General features: G+C 49.3%; 1 protein-coding gene across 1 annotated transcript; it reads left to right on the forward strand.

Annotated features, from left to right (window-relative positions):
* The first annotated feature begins 2000 nt into the window (after positions 1–2000).
* Positions 2001–13722, forward strand: Ankrd54 (ankyrin repeat domain 54). Its single transcript, XM_004845639.3, has 8 exons — positions 2001–2473; positions 4919–4966; positions 8473–8571; positions 11319–11390; positions 11829–11876; positions 11946–12070; positions 12195–12302; positions 12660–13722. The coding sequence occupies exons 1-8, from the start codon at positions 2149–2151 to the stop codon at positions 12732–12734; spliced, it is 900 nt and encodes a 299-aa protein (XP_004845696.1). The 5' UTR covers positions 2001–2148; the 3' UTR covers positions 12735–13722.
* The last annotated feature ends 185 nt before the right edge of the window (positions 13723–13907 follow it).

Raw genomic sequence — 13907 nt, forward strand, 5'->3', positions numbered from 1 at the left:
ATGTACTGATAGGTTATGGTGATATAAGGCATATGATCTATAGACCTCCAAATAATATAAGGGAAATATTATAACTCCCAACCTGCTAGATGTCCAACACACTGAGTTTGTGTTCTCTAAAACTGAAGAATGAATTCTAGGAACAATGGAGGTTAAGAGTAGGAAGAATTTATTGAGAGAAAGATAGCTTCTGTCTAAGAAAGACAGAAGGGAGTCGGTCTAGAAAGTGAGGTAAGGCAGGTTCAAGGTTGGACAAAACTATAGTCAACTAATAAGATTACAGGGCCGGGGATTTAGCTCAGTGGTTCTGTCGCCTGCCTTGCAAGCACAAGGACCTGAGTTTGATCCCTGGTACCAAAAAAAAAACACAAAAAAAACTAATAAGATTACAAGTATAGTCGCTTAGGTAATATTGATCCAATGGGAAATCACAAGGTGGGTGTGAGGTAGAACAAAACTATGGTCAACCAATAAGATTACAACAAGTATAGTCACTTAGGTAATATTGATGAAATGGAGATCAAATAGGGAAGCAAGTCACATAGCAAGTGTACATGGAATGAACAAGAATTTTCTGGGAAGGAATGGGCTAGGGAGGGTTTGGTCCCCACCCAAGGTGGTTAATACCTATTTAGAATATCAGTCACTCCTGTTTATCCCTAGGGGAAATATGTGGGTGTAGTAGCTCCTCTTTTTCTTGAATCCTGGTCTTTAGTAAATTGGTCTTGGGTGCTGAGGGCCCAGACCTGTCTGTCTTATAATATTTTTCTAACTAATGTAGCTGTCTACAATAATGGGGCAGAGGAAGAAGGTTGAGATAAATATTAGCATTTTCCCCATATGGACAATAATCATCCTCACAATGGAGTTCTGTAAATACTGCAAAATCTGGGGAGTGGGGATTTAGCAAAAAAGAAAAAGGGAGACTTCATCCCAATGCAGTTCTGCCGGGGATTAAACTCAGTGGTTCCACTGCCTGCCTCAAAAGCAGAAGGTCCCGAGTTCGATCCCCGGTACAAAAAAAAAAAAAAAATCTGGAAGTGCTCTTCCAACAGAGAGAAAGATTACATTTTAACTGTGTTCAGTGAGAGGGTTCGTGTATTGGGAGGAACCGTGGAGTACAGGTTTCTGTCAAGGAAGGGAAGACTGCTTCCCTGAGAGATAGACAGCTATGAACAGGTCCCTTACTTCTCTAGCTTCAGCTCCTCATCTATAAAACAGGAATGATACTCTTTGTCTACCTTATACAAGTGTTTATGGAGTCCGGGATTGAGAGAAGTGCATTGGGGAGAAGACGCTAAGCTTACCCTTAACTTCTCCGTAGGAAAACTGGTTTCCGAGTCTGACTTCTGCGGAGTACTAGTAAGCATTTCAGGGGCACCCAGTCTGATCCTGTGTCCTGAGTTATCTAGCTCACTAGTTCTCGGACTTAAGTGTTGCTCAGATGTAATTACATCAATTATAATTTCTTGTAAAACAGTAATCAGTGCCGGGGTTACCAGGAAAACCCTAACGAAAGAAAATCTATTGTACTTGAAAGCTTTTACTCGATAGTTCGTAGTAATATCTCTACATTTTAATTTATTTTCTTTTTCCTATTTACATTATGTATCTTGTGGGAAGTTAACTTTTTTCCATTCATTGATTTAAAATACGTCTATAGCCATACTTAATGTGGCTTTTTTACTTTCCTTCGTGATTGGCTGTAGATCATCTTAATGTGATTGGCTAAAGCACCTACCCGTCGTCTTTCCCATGATCCGACGGGGGAGGAAAAAGAAAAAAGAGGGTTTTAAAATTCATCTGTTTTATTGGCTCCGGTAGCGAGACACGGGGCGGAGCATTGGAAAGTCCAATTTATGATTGGTTGGCAGGTGCGTCGGTCATGCTGCTGAAAACTCTGTCCAATTGTTTTGTTCGTACTATGGTCTCCTTTTCAGATTGGCTATAATGTGCAGACTGGAATGATCCTTATTGGTGGCAACGCTCCAGCTCGCTCCACGAGTCCGCCCCCCGCCCGGTTGCCGTGGTTGCAGGCCCGGCCCGCCCGCTTGCTGGTTGACAGCGAGACTAAGAGCGGAGGGAAGTGGGTCCGTTGGTCTGTCGGGAACGAGGCTCAGGCGGCCCGGCCCACGCGGAGACGTTGCCATGGCAGCCGCCGCGGGGGGCGCGGACGAGGATCCATGCTCTGGCCGCTCAAGCTCGGATGGCGAGTGCGCGGTGGCGCCTGAGCCGCTGACGGAAGCCGAGGGCCTCTTCTCCTTCTCCGATTTTGGGTCCGCGTTGAGTGGCGCCGCGGCCCTGCCGGGCGGGGCGTCCGGAGGGGCCCAGTCCCCGCTGCGCTACCTCCACGTCCTGTGGCAGCAGGACGCCGAGCCGCGCGACGAGCTGCGCTGCAAGATCCCCGCCGGGCGGCTCAGGCGCGCGGCCAGACCCCATCGCCGGCTCGGGCCCACGGGCAAAGAGGTGCACGGTGAGCGGCCCGGGTCCTCCAGAGTGACCCTCGAGTCTCCCTTCAGTGATAATAATTACTATTGTAACTGCTAAGGACCATGGATTTTTTTTTTTTTTTTAAAAAGGTCTTCCTGCTCAGGGCCACTCATTTCAGGCTTCTCTCGCTTGGTAATTCCTGAGTAGAAACTTTCCATGACTGCGGTGTTTATTACTAGATAATAAAGTGGGGTAGTGAGGACGAGGAGGCCAGAGTCTGTAACCAAGTAGTTGTACCAACTTGTTTAAATGCAGAGTCCTGGACTGGACTTTTCTAATTTTAGTATATGTGCTGCTGAAGCGAGCACATGGAGTGGACTCTTTAAGGCACTTAGCCCTTAGGCAAACTATAAGTCCTTTGAGGCTTAGTTGTCCATCTGTAAAATGGGTACAGTACCTCCTTTAGGGTAATGGTGTGAGAGTTAAGGCACTAGATGCACAGCTATTTTTTAAAGATGTTTTTAGTACTGTACTTGTTTGCAGTACATAATGATTGCCTTCCTCGTCGGGAGTTGCTACCTGTACATAACACATTTTAATTCTGTGCCCCCTACCCCCTCTGTGTCTTGGTCCCCTTCCCATTTGCAAAAGCTGAATGTATAGCTATTAACGTGTGTTTGTTATGTGCTAAAACACTGTTGGATGTTTTGTGATTTTTTTTTCCATTTGCTTTGACTTTTGTTGTGGGAAAAAATACTTTGTGGTCAATGTGTTGTAGAATTTACAGAATTTACTATTGAGAGCAAATTGGTGCTAACACCTGCCTACATTGTTGTCACCTAGTCTAGTGATTACCATTTCACTTTTTTTGTTTTTGTTTTGTGGGGGTTTTTGGTACTGGGGATCCAACTCAGGACCTTGTGCTTTTGAGGCAGGCAGGCAGTTGTTTTGTGTTTGTTTGTTTTTGTTTTGTGCTTTTTGAGACAGGGTATCTCCTCCTTATGTAGTTCAGAACTGGCTTTGAATTCACTATATATAACCCATGCTGACCTCAAACTCCAGGCAATCTTCCGGCCTCAGCCTCCTGAGTGCTGGGATTATAGGTGTGGGCCACCATGCCCAGCTTGATGCTCTTGACTTTCCTGTGTTTTAGAGAGAGATCAGATCTCCCATCTCTGATACAGGATCCTTTGTAATCCTCACAAGAACTCAGAGATAGGGCTGGGGATTTAGCCCAGTGGCTCTGCGCCTGCCTCACAAGTGTTAAGGTCCTGAGTTCAATCCCTGGTACCAAAAACCCCCAAATACCCCCAGAGAAATAGAAATTGTTTCCATTTTACTGAAGAAGAAACAGACTCAGAAACTGCCTTGCCACGGAGGCTACCTAGAAAGTTGCTGTGCCAGTATCAGAGCACAGGTTGGCCTCTTGCTCTGGTCTGTCTACCATATTATCTTCTACATTTTATGGATGCCATGGAAACTGAGGCCCAGAAAGATAAAAATGGAGACTTTTAGGGTCCCTTCTCAGACTAACTATAATTCACTCCAAGTCTTAGTATTGTGAAGATGAAAGGAGAGTGTGAAAGTGCTGTGTAAACTATAAAGTGCTATATGGATGTAGGCAACCATTACATCTGTGTTATCTGAATTGGAATTTTGTAACAATTTGTTGGAAGACAAAGGCATTGCTTTTTTTGTGTGTGGTACCTAGGATTGAAACCAGGGGCTTTGCACTGAACTACATGGTGGGTTTTTTTTGGTACTGGGGATCAAACACAGGTCCTTGGGCTTTTGAGGCAGATGGCAGAACCACTGAGCTAAATCCCTGGTCCTCTTTTTCTTTTTTTTTTTTTTAACAGGTTCTCACTAAGTTGCCCAAACTGGGCTCGAATTTGCAATCCTCCTGCCTCAGCCTCCCAGAGTGCTGGGATTACAGCCATGTACCAGGCTGTAGGCATTACCTGGCTCAAGGCATTACTTTCTATTAGCTATAATATAGAAGTAGTATCATGGGAGGGGGAAAAAAGTTTCTGCTTAGGAGTTACCAAATTTAGGTAAAAGTCCTTCGGGAATGACCTGCTTTGGAGGTTAAAAGATTGTTGGTGTGATCAGCTCACAAAGCTTCCAGGTAAATCATCTCCTTCTGTCTTTGCAACAACCCAGTGCAGGTAGAATAACCGAGCCTTGTTTTGCAGTTGACAGTCTAAGGCCTGAGGGTGTTAAACTGTCTGTCTCAAGGTCAGCAGCTACTACATGTGGCAGAAATAAGATCTGGCTCCAGAAGTCAGATTTGCTACAGAAAGTGGCCTTCGTTCCAGCTGTGGCCGGGTTCAAGTGTCTCCTTGTCTTGTGTCTTGGCACCTTCATTTCCCTTTAGCACTGAGGTCCCTCAAGGGTGGGTGATTGAGGAAGACTTGGAAGCCATGCACTTTCTGTTTCATCAGTGTGATGTTTTTAAAAAGCCTAACATCTCCTATTTTCTTCCCAGCTCTGAAGAGGCTGAGGGACTCGGCCAATGCCAACGATGTAGAAACAGGTGAGTGTGCTTACTGGGTCCAGCTCCAGGATGGCAGGCTGGGCAGATGTAGGGATCAGGTGACCAACGCCACATAGCCTGCCAGCTCCTGCTTTGTGCAGCTCACTGTGATGGCTCTGGCTCTGCAGCCATCTTGCAGAAGGTGAATAAGGCCTAGCTACTCAGTGCTTGTGCTCCCCTGTCCCCCTGAGCCTCAAGTCACAGCATTCCTCATCCAGTGGGCTCCCCAGTGATGCCAGGGACCACTTCTGCCCTTGCCTCGCACCAGCATCCCTCTGGGTAAAGAGTAGGCACTACTTTGAGAACTGGTGGCTGGGCCGGGGATTTAGCTCAGTGGTTCCAGCGCCTGCCTTGCAAGCGCAAGGTCCTGAGTTCGATCCCTGGAACAAAAAAAGAGAGAGAGAACTGGTGGCTAACAGGGTAAACAACTGCTCTTACTGCCAGGTGATCATTTGCCATGTCCAGCTGCTCAGTGACACTGGCCACCAGGTCAAGTGGCTCTTGAACTTGTTTACTTAACAGAGCCTCGGAGAGGTTGTCTGGGGCTCTTCACAGGACACCTTGGTTGGTTGTTTTTTGGGGGTTTTTTGCTGCTTCTCTCCTGATGGGGCAATAGCAGTATCAGAGGGACAAGGACAGCTTTTAGGACAAAAACAATATGTAATTTCATCCACTGACTTAGTGCTTCCTGTGACTCAGGGAAAAGTGGTTGTTAGTGCTCTGTGGCTGCTTTAACAGATTACCCCAAATTAGAAGCCTCAGCCATGTGAGTACAACCATACTGTTCCCTAGGTCAGAAGCCCACACAGGTCTTACTGACCGGGTTTCAGGGCTGGCGAGCTTTCATTTGGGAGGTTCTACGGTAGACTCTATTTCCCTGTCTTTCCGAGAGGCCACCCACATCCAGTCCAGCAACAGTGGGCTATGTCCTTCCCACCTTGCTATCTCTCTGTTTTATTTACTTATTTTTTTGGTTTTTTTGCATTTTTTATGGGCTTACAAACTGCTGTATATGTGTTATAGCACACATAATATTTTGTATATTATGAATATTTTGTATAGTCTGTGTAACCATTTTTTCAAGAGAGATTCATCATTTTTCCCTATTTATACAATGAATATACAACTGTATAACTGTTCTTTTTTTTTGGTACTGGGGATCAAACTCAGGACCTTGCACTTGCAAGGCAGGCAGCAGAACCACTGAGCTAAATCCCAGCCCTACTCTTCTAAAATTTATAAGGTCAAAATCAAAAATCAAAGTGAGGCCAGTGATGCACATCTATAGTCCCAGCTATTTGGGAAACTGAGATAGAAGGATCGCCTGAGTCCAGGAGTCAAGGCTAGCCTGAGCACATAATAAGACCCCCATCTCAGGAAAGAGCCCCAAATTGCTTTGTAATTCCATTCCCCAATTAAAACCATGATTTTTTTGGTGTGTGTGCTGGAGATTGAAACCAAGGCCTTATGTGTGCTAGGTGAGCCATCTCCTGCTAAGCAATCACCTTGGTCCCATAACCACAACTTTTTGTTGTTGTTTTTGTTGTTGTTTTTGTTTTGGTACTGGGGATTGAACTCCAATCCTTGCGCTTGCACAGCAGGCGGCGAAACCACTGAGCTAAATCCCCAGCCTAACCAGAACTTTTTGATACGGGGGATCAAACTCAGGTCCTTGCACTTGCACAGCAGGCGACAAAACCACGGAGCTAAATCTCCAGCCCAACCACAACTGTTTTTTTGGTACCAAGAATCAAACTCAGGACCTTGCGCTTGCAAGGCAGGCATGGTGCCACTGAGCTAAATCCCTGGCCCCTTCAACCACGGCTTTTAATGGGAGCACAGGAGCCCTGGAAAGGCACAGAGTTATTTAGTGTCATCTATTTTCATTTTCAAGATGACCTTCCAGGTATACAATTTGTCACATCAAAACAAAAGGCATGCATATTTTGATGGCTCGAAAGGCAGCGAAAGTACTTTTTCCAAAGGCTCTAATTGCACAAATCACAGTACCAGAGTGGGCTGTTTTGCTCTGTTCCCTTTCAGTAAATGTGCTCTTGGACTCCATGGTTACCCAGAGCTCTTACTTCCACTTTGCTGTCCCAGTGTCCCCACCCCCATCCACTTCTTCACCCCATCAGCAGCACTGACTTAGCCAACCTTACTAACCGGACACTGTGCTTGATACCAAAGAAAAAAACCTACAACATAGCTGGAGGAGACGACAGTGCAGTGATCCCATTTCCAAAGCAAAAACTAAGACACAAAAAAGTGATGTGTTTGGTTGAAGAGCTGTGATTTCTGGAGCAGAAAAACCCAGGTTTAAGTCAGGCATGGTGGTGCACATCTGTAATCCCAGCCCTCAGAAGACTGAGGTAGGAGGATCACTGCAATTCAAGGCCAGCCTGGGCTATAAAAAAAAGTCTAGGAAAAACCCAGATTTGCCTTCCAGCTTTGTTCCTATTGCTTGGGTTAAAGTGTCCATCCAGGCCCAAGACTCCAGCTCTGTGAAGGGGACATGACACCTTACCTAGCTTGAGTAGTGAGCTGTCTGTTGGGTGCTGGCACCTGGCTGTGCTCAGTGTGTAAAGGGATGGGATTGTTTTAGGGCTGTGGCTGGGAAGGAGCAGGACAAGCAGGACGCTTGGGAAGCGCAGGAGAGGGCTGACTTCGCCCAGCGGCTTGTGAGGGGATGAAATTTGGACTTGGGCTGGGAGGACAAAAGTCCTTGAGAGGTTTGCTGGACGAGACTGAAATGCTGATTCTAGATTGAAGCTCGGCAGCAATTTCCCCCCTTTCAGCTAACTGCAGACATTAGTGTGTGACGCCTCCCATTTACAGTGCCTGCAGACTCCAAAGAAGGAATTTCACATCCATTACTCTCATCACAGCAGCCCTGGCAATCAGGAGCAGGAGATTCTGCCCATTTGCAGTGCCCTGGGGCCCAGATCCAGGCCCTGCTGGATGCCCTCAGCCTAGCTCCCTACTTCTCACACTCTTGGCAGTGGACTCCTTTATTTTTTATGTAGTTTAGCCTGGAGTTTAGTCTGTGCTTCCCTAGAACCAGTGTTCTTTCCAGTCCAAAAGGCTGCCTCCTGGGGAGCTGCCCCTCCAAATAAGCATCAGCCTGTAGCAGAGCAGCTGTGTGTAGCCGGAATAGATGTGGATGCAAGCTGAGATAGAGGGACAGGGTCAAAGGCTATGTAGGGGAGGTCTTTTTTCTTTTTCTTTTTGATTTTTTCTGAGATAGAGTCTTGCTATGTAGCCCAACTATGTAGCCCAGAATGGCCTCAAACTCACAATTCTCCTGCCTCAGCCTCAGTTGTACCCTCAGGACAACAAGTCCCTTGTCATGGCAGGGTCTGTGGGGACAGCATCTGGGGACCAGCTTTCTCCTGCCTTGTGGCTACCTTCTCTGGGGCCCAGAGCTACTGCCCATCCCCATAGGGCCTGCACAGGGCTGACACTTCCGCTTCCTCACCTCCCTCCCTCCTCCTTGGTGCTGTCAGTGCAGCAGCTGCTGGACGATGGTGTGGACCCCAGTGCAGCAGATGACAAGGGCCGAACTGCTCTCCACTTTGCCTCCTGCAATGGCAATGACCAGATCGGTAAGTTCTGGGAGGGGCTGGGGTGGGGTGGGGCAAGTGGCATCTGTCCATGGTGAGCGGTCAGGCAGCACAGCCTCGGGATGCCCAAGGGGCTGCATCTCAGGGAGACTTGGCACCGAATACCCTGTCCCTTGGCCTGAGAAGCCAACATTGCCAGGTGGGGAAGGACTAAGCCTGGGGAGAGAATGTGAGAGAGTCCAAGTGGGAAGGGAGCCTGCTGTGAGGACCCAGCACAGGGATGGGTGGTGGAGATTTCTAGACACTCAGGCAGTGCCAAGCACAGCACAGGGCAGCACCCTGTTGTGTTATATTATGGTCTAACTAGCTGCATGTGGTGGCGCATGCCTGTGATCCCAGCACTTGGGAGGCTGAGACAGGAGGATTGCTGAGAGTTCAAGGCCAGCCTGAACTACAGAACCTGTCTCAAAAAAAACAAAAAATTGTGATGTAACTTCCAACAGTGAACTGTGTGTCTTCATTGCTGAGGCACCCCCGGGCCAGCATAGACACTCTTTCCCTGATCCCAGCAGCCTCTCCTACCCCCCCAGGCCATCTCACCATCTGGACCTTATTCACCATGGACCAGGGTTCTTGCTTTTGAATTTCACATCAATGAAAGTGCATAATCTGTGCTGCTTTATGCATACTCTTAAGTTCTTTTTTGTTGTTCAGTCCTGGGGATTGGACCCAAGGTCTTGTGCATAGGAGGCAAGCACTCTACCTCTGAGCTACACCCCCAGCCTTTTATTTTGAGACAAGGTCTCACTAAGTTCCCCAGGCTGGACATGAGCTTGCCATTCTCCTGCCTCAGCTTCCTGAGTAGCTGGGATCACAGGTGTGGGGCACTGCACACAGCTGTACAACTCTTCCATTCAAAATTACAGAATGGGAGCCGGGGATTTAGCTCAGTGGTTTCGCTGCCTGCTGCGCAAGCGCAAGGACGTGAGTTCAATTCCCGGTACCAAAATTACAGCATGACTTCCCATGAATGTGGCATGAGTCCATAGTCTGTCCTTTCGTATGTTGGTTGGTGTCTCGCTGTGATAGCCCCCTTTGCCCATCCTACTGTTGAGGAGCATTCATGTTGCTCTCTGGCTTGGGCCATTGTGAATAACGAATAATGCTGCCGCAAGCGTTCTCATGCTTGTGCTTTGGTGGCTATAAACACTCACCTCTGTGTGTGTGAACCCAGGAGTGGGACTGTCGGTCAGTGGGGTATGGCCAAACTTTCTCTGAGTGTCCACTCCCATCCCCTAGCATTGCACAAGGGTCCCATGTTGTCCCACACCCTTGCCCATGTGGAGAAGGGTGTCTTCAATTTTAGCCGGTCTGTAGCGTCCTGTTGTGGCTTAACTTGCATTTCTCTGCTGGCCAGTGAGATTGAGCACTTCCTCATGTGTCTACTGGCCATTTTTACATCTTCTTTTGCAAAATATTTGTTCAAGTTTTTTTGGTCCATTTTGCTGAACATGCTGTCTTATGGAGTTGTAGGAATTCCTTTCTTTCTTTTTTTTTTGAGACAGGCTTTTGCCATGTAGTCAGGCTGGCCCTGAACTCATTATATAGCTCAGGCTGGCCTTGAACTCGAAATCCTCCTGTCCCTACTGCTGGAATTACAGGTGTATGCCCCCATTCCTAGCCATAGGAATTTTTTATCATTCTGGATATAAATCATTTACTGATAATACCTGACTTGTCTTTTGTTTGTTTGTTTGTTTGGTACCAGGGATCGAACTCAGGACCCTGCGCTTGCGAGGCAGGTGGCAGCACCACTGAGCTAAATCCCTGGCCCTGACTTGTCTTTTTGAGCTTTCCTTTGCAGTCTTTGAGTGGTACCTTACAATGAACATAACTTCCTAATTTTAATGAATTTAGTTTATCAATTTTTTCTTTTGCGTGGTTACTGTTTCTATGACTACATATGAAATCTCTGCCTATTCCATAGTCATGAAGATATTCTCCTGTTTGTTTTCTAGAAGCCTGTTTCAGCTTTCACAGTTAGGTCTATGATCCTTCCAGAATTAACTGCTGTGGGTGATGTGAGGTTCAGCTTCCCCATACAGTGTCCTGGACCCAGGTTGGCTCACCTGTGTGCCCACCCAGCTGGGTAATTGGCAAGCCACAGCAGTACCACAGCCCATCCTCGAGTGGCCCAGAGATGGTCAGGGAGGAGAAGGTTTTTCCTGGAGCTTGGCGTCATCTGCTGGCCTCATTCTCACTGTGGCACTTGGCTATGGGAAGAGCAGGAAGAGCCTTTGGAAGCCTTCACTAGCACTTTCCTTAACCCTTAAAACCTCACTCATGCAGGGCCTGGTGGTGCACATCCATAATGCCAACTACTTGGGAGGCTGAGGCAGGAGGATCTCAAGTTTGAGGCCAGCCTAGATAATTTAGTGAAACATTATCTTGAAATAATACATTTTTAAGAGGGCTGGGGATGTAGCTCAGTGATAGAGTGCCCTTGGGTTCAATCCCCAGTACTACGAAAAGAAAAAGAAAGAAAAGAAAGAAGGAAAACAACCTCAGTTGCATGGCACCTGGATGGGCCAAGAGAGCCTCCTGAAACCCTCAGCTCCTGCCTCAGGGCCCTGCACATGAGCCCTGTTGAGTGGTGAGTGAGTGAGTGGAACAACACAAACAACATCATGGTGGTCACATCCTCACTGAGCAAGCCTGCAGCTAGGCGAGGGTGTGGGTCCTCGAGAAGACAGCATCTGATGATGCCTCCTGGGCTTCCCTGTTTGCAGTGCAGCTGCTCCTGGACCATGGGGCCGACCCCAACCAGCGCGACGGGCTGGGGAATACACCACTGCACCTGGGTGAGTGCTCAGAAGTCACCAGGACCCCTTGTAGCATCAGCAGGCACGGCAGATGGGAGCTTGGGGTCCCACTGGCTCCCAGCAGTGTCTCCCAGCACCTGGGCAAGCCTGAGCCCCAGGCCACACTTCTAGGCACCTGCGTCCCATGGATACTCAGTCACCCTGTGCACCACAGCTTCACAGCTAGAATAGCTTCCTAGCCTCTCTGTCAGAGACCATGGCTATGAGGCCTTTACAAGACACAGGTTCCATCTCCAGGCCTCACTTTCCCCAGCTGTAAATGGAGTGGGTTGGACTTATTGCTGCATCCTCCCAGCTGCTGTCTGGTGATGGTGACCTTCTCAGGAGGAATCAGTTGGCCCGGCACACTGGGAGGCATAACCCTGCTCCCTCCTCCCGCTGGGCCTGGACTCTTAAGTCCCTGTTCTTCCTCCTCAGCGGCCTGCACCAACCACGTCCCTGTCATCACCACACTGCTTCGAGGAGGTACGTGGTCCCTTCTCCCCACTCCGCTCGCCCTCATCCCCAGCATGCTGACCTGACCTGTTCCTGCAGGGGCCCGCGTGGACGCCCTGGACCGAGCAGGCCGCACACCCCTGCACCTGGCCAAGTCCAAGCTGAACATCCTGCAGGAGGGCCACTCCCAGTGCCTGGAGGCTGTGCGGCTGGAGGTGAAACAGGTGAGCAAAGGTACCAGGCCAGCACAGGACAGGAGCCAGGCTCGTACAGCCATGCTGCCATGTGCCCACGACCTCCCCATGCATTCTGCCAGGCCCTAGCGGCTCAGTGCTCCTCTCCCTCCAGATCATCCACATGCTGCGGGAGTACCTGGAGCGCCTGGGGCGGTACGAACAACGTGAGCGGCTAGATGACCTCTGTACCCGCCTCCAGATGACCAGCACCAAGGAGCAGGTGAGCCTCTAGCCAGGCCAGACCCCACCTGCACAGCCGGATGCACCAGCAGAAGAGGCTGTGTCTGAGGCGGGGATGTAGCTCAGTGGCACCGTGCCTGCTTGGCAAGCACAAGGTCCTGAGTTCAATTCCCTGTACCAGGAAAAAAAATGCAGAAGAGCCTGTGTCTGCACCTCCTCACATGTCCCCTGAAGCTGTAGTAGCCCTGCACCCTGGTGTCAACTGTCCCATAGTCAGACACAGGCCACCGTGACCCCTGGGAGGGAGGTGATGCCTGCGTCCTGTGCCTGTGGTGGGGATGATGGAGGGACCTGGGTACCCTGGCACCTGGAACAGAGCCTGGGTTTTGTCCTACAGGTGGATGAAGTGACTGACCTGCTGGCCAGTTTCACCTCCCTCAGTTTGCAGATGCAGAGCATGGAGAAGAGGTAGCGAGAAAGTCTCCCTGCCTTCCTGCCATTGTCCTGCCCTCTGCTCCTCATCACAAAGGAGAAGCCCAGTGTCTGGGACTTTGGCAGATACTTTCCTCGGATGTACTCTCCATGACCCTGAAGTTACTCCTAGTCACCATCTATCATCTCTGTGGACCAGAGGGACCAGGCCAGCCTCTGCAGCTGCACCTCAGCTGTAGCCCATGCAGTGTCCCAGCAGCCCCCACTCATCTGTGACTTCCCTCACAGGCTCCAGACCTCCTCTGTGTTCCTCCTGGCCGTCAGCTGGTTGCCATGAGCTCACTTAGGAAGGGGACCCTCAGCCCAGAGGGGAGCGCTGGCCTGTGACATGGCCTGCACCTCTCACCAGCATGTAGATTTAAGCTCGTTGCCTGATTTTCACAGTGACACTTTGGTGAATTTCTCTGGTTAGAAGGGGAGCCTTGGAGACACTCCAACCTTACCAAGGTTAGGAAGGACCCTGCTGAGCCCAAGACAGGAAGTCCCCAGCCCTTTCCTCCCAGCTGCAGGAGCACCAGGAGGGTGGAGCCGTCTTGCAGCTTTCACTGTCATTGGCTGATAGCTGCCTACACGTGGGAGAGCCCGGGTCCTCATCCCAGGAACCTGTGACCCTTCCCCTTCCCTTACCTGACAAAGAGGCTCATGGATTTAACTAAGGATCCTGAGGCAGATGATCCTGAATTACCTAAATGGGCCAGATTTAATCGAAGGAGGTGAAAGAGGAAATAGGACATGTGCCTATAGAGGCAGGAATTTGGAGGGGAAGGAGCAGGAAGTCGAGGAAGGGGTCTGGAGCCAAGGGACACAAGCCACCCACCTCCAGAAGCCAGAGGCAAGGAAACAGTTTCTCCTCTTGGAACTTCCAGGAGGCACCAGCGCTGACATCTACCTGGACTTGAGTTCAGTGAGATGGATTTCAGCGCCACGCCTCCAGAACTGTAAGAGAATAAATCTGTCATTTTGAGCCATTTTGTGACTTGCTATCACAGCAGTTGGAAACTAACAAAGCAGGGAGGCTCAGGGTCACTCCAGAGAAGGTTTTAGTCCTGTCAGCAGCCCCAGCCCAGGAGGAGAAGCATCCCCCTTGGCAGGGCTGTGTCTGGCCTGCCCCTCCTAGAATGCTGTGACCATGGACTTCAGGGGCTCACTCAGT

The sequence above is a fragment of the Heterocephalus glaber genome, unplaced genomic scaffold (genome assembly GCF_053883595.1).
Source record: "Heterocephalus glaber isolate CG9 unplaced genomic scaffold, H.glaber_assembly_v1.0 deba00001444, whole genome shotgun sequence".
NCBI classification, from domain to species: domain Eukaryota; kingdom Metazoa; phylum Chordata; class Mammalia; order Rodentia; family Bathyergidae; genus Heterocephalus; species Heterocephalus glaber.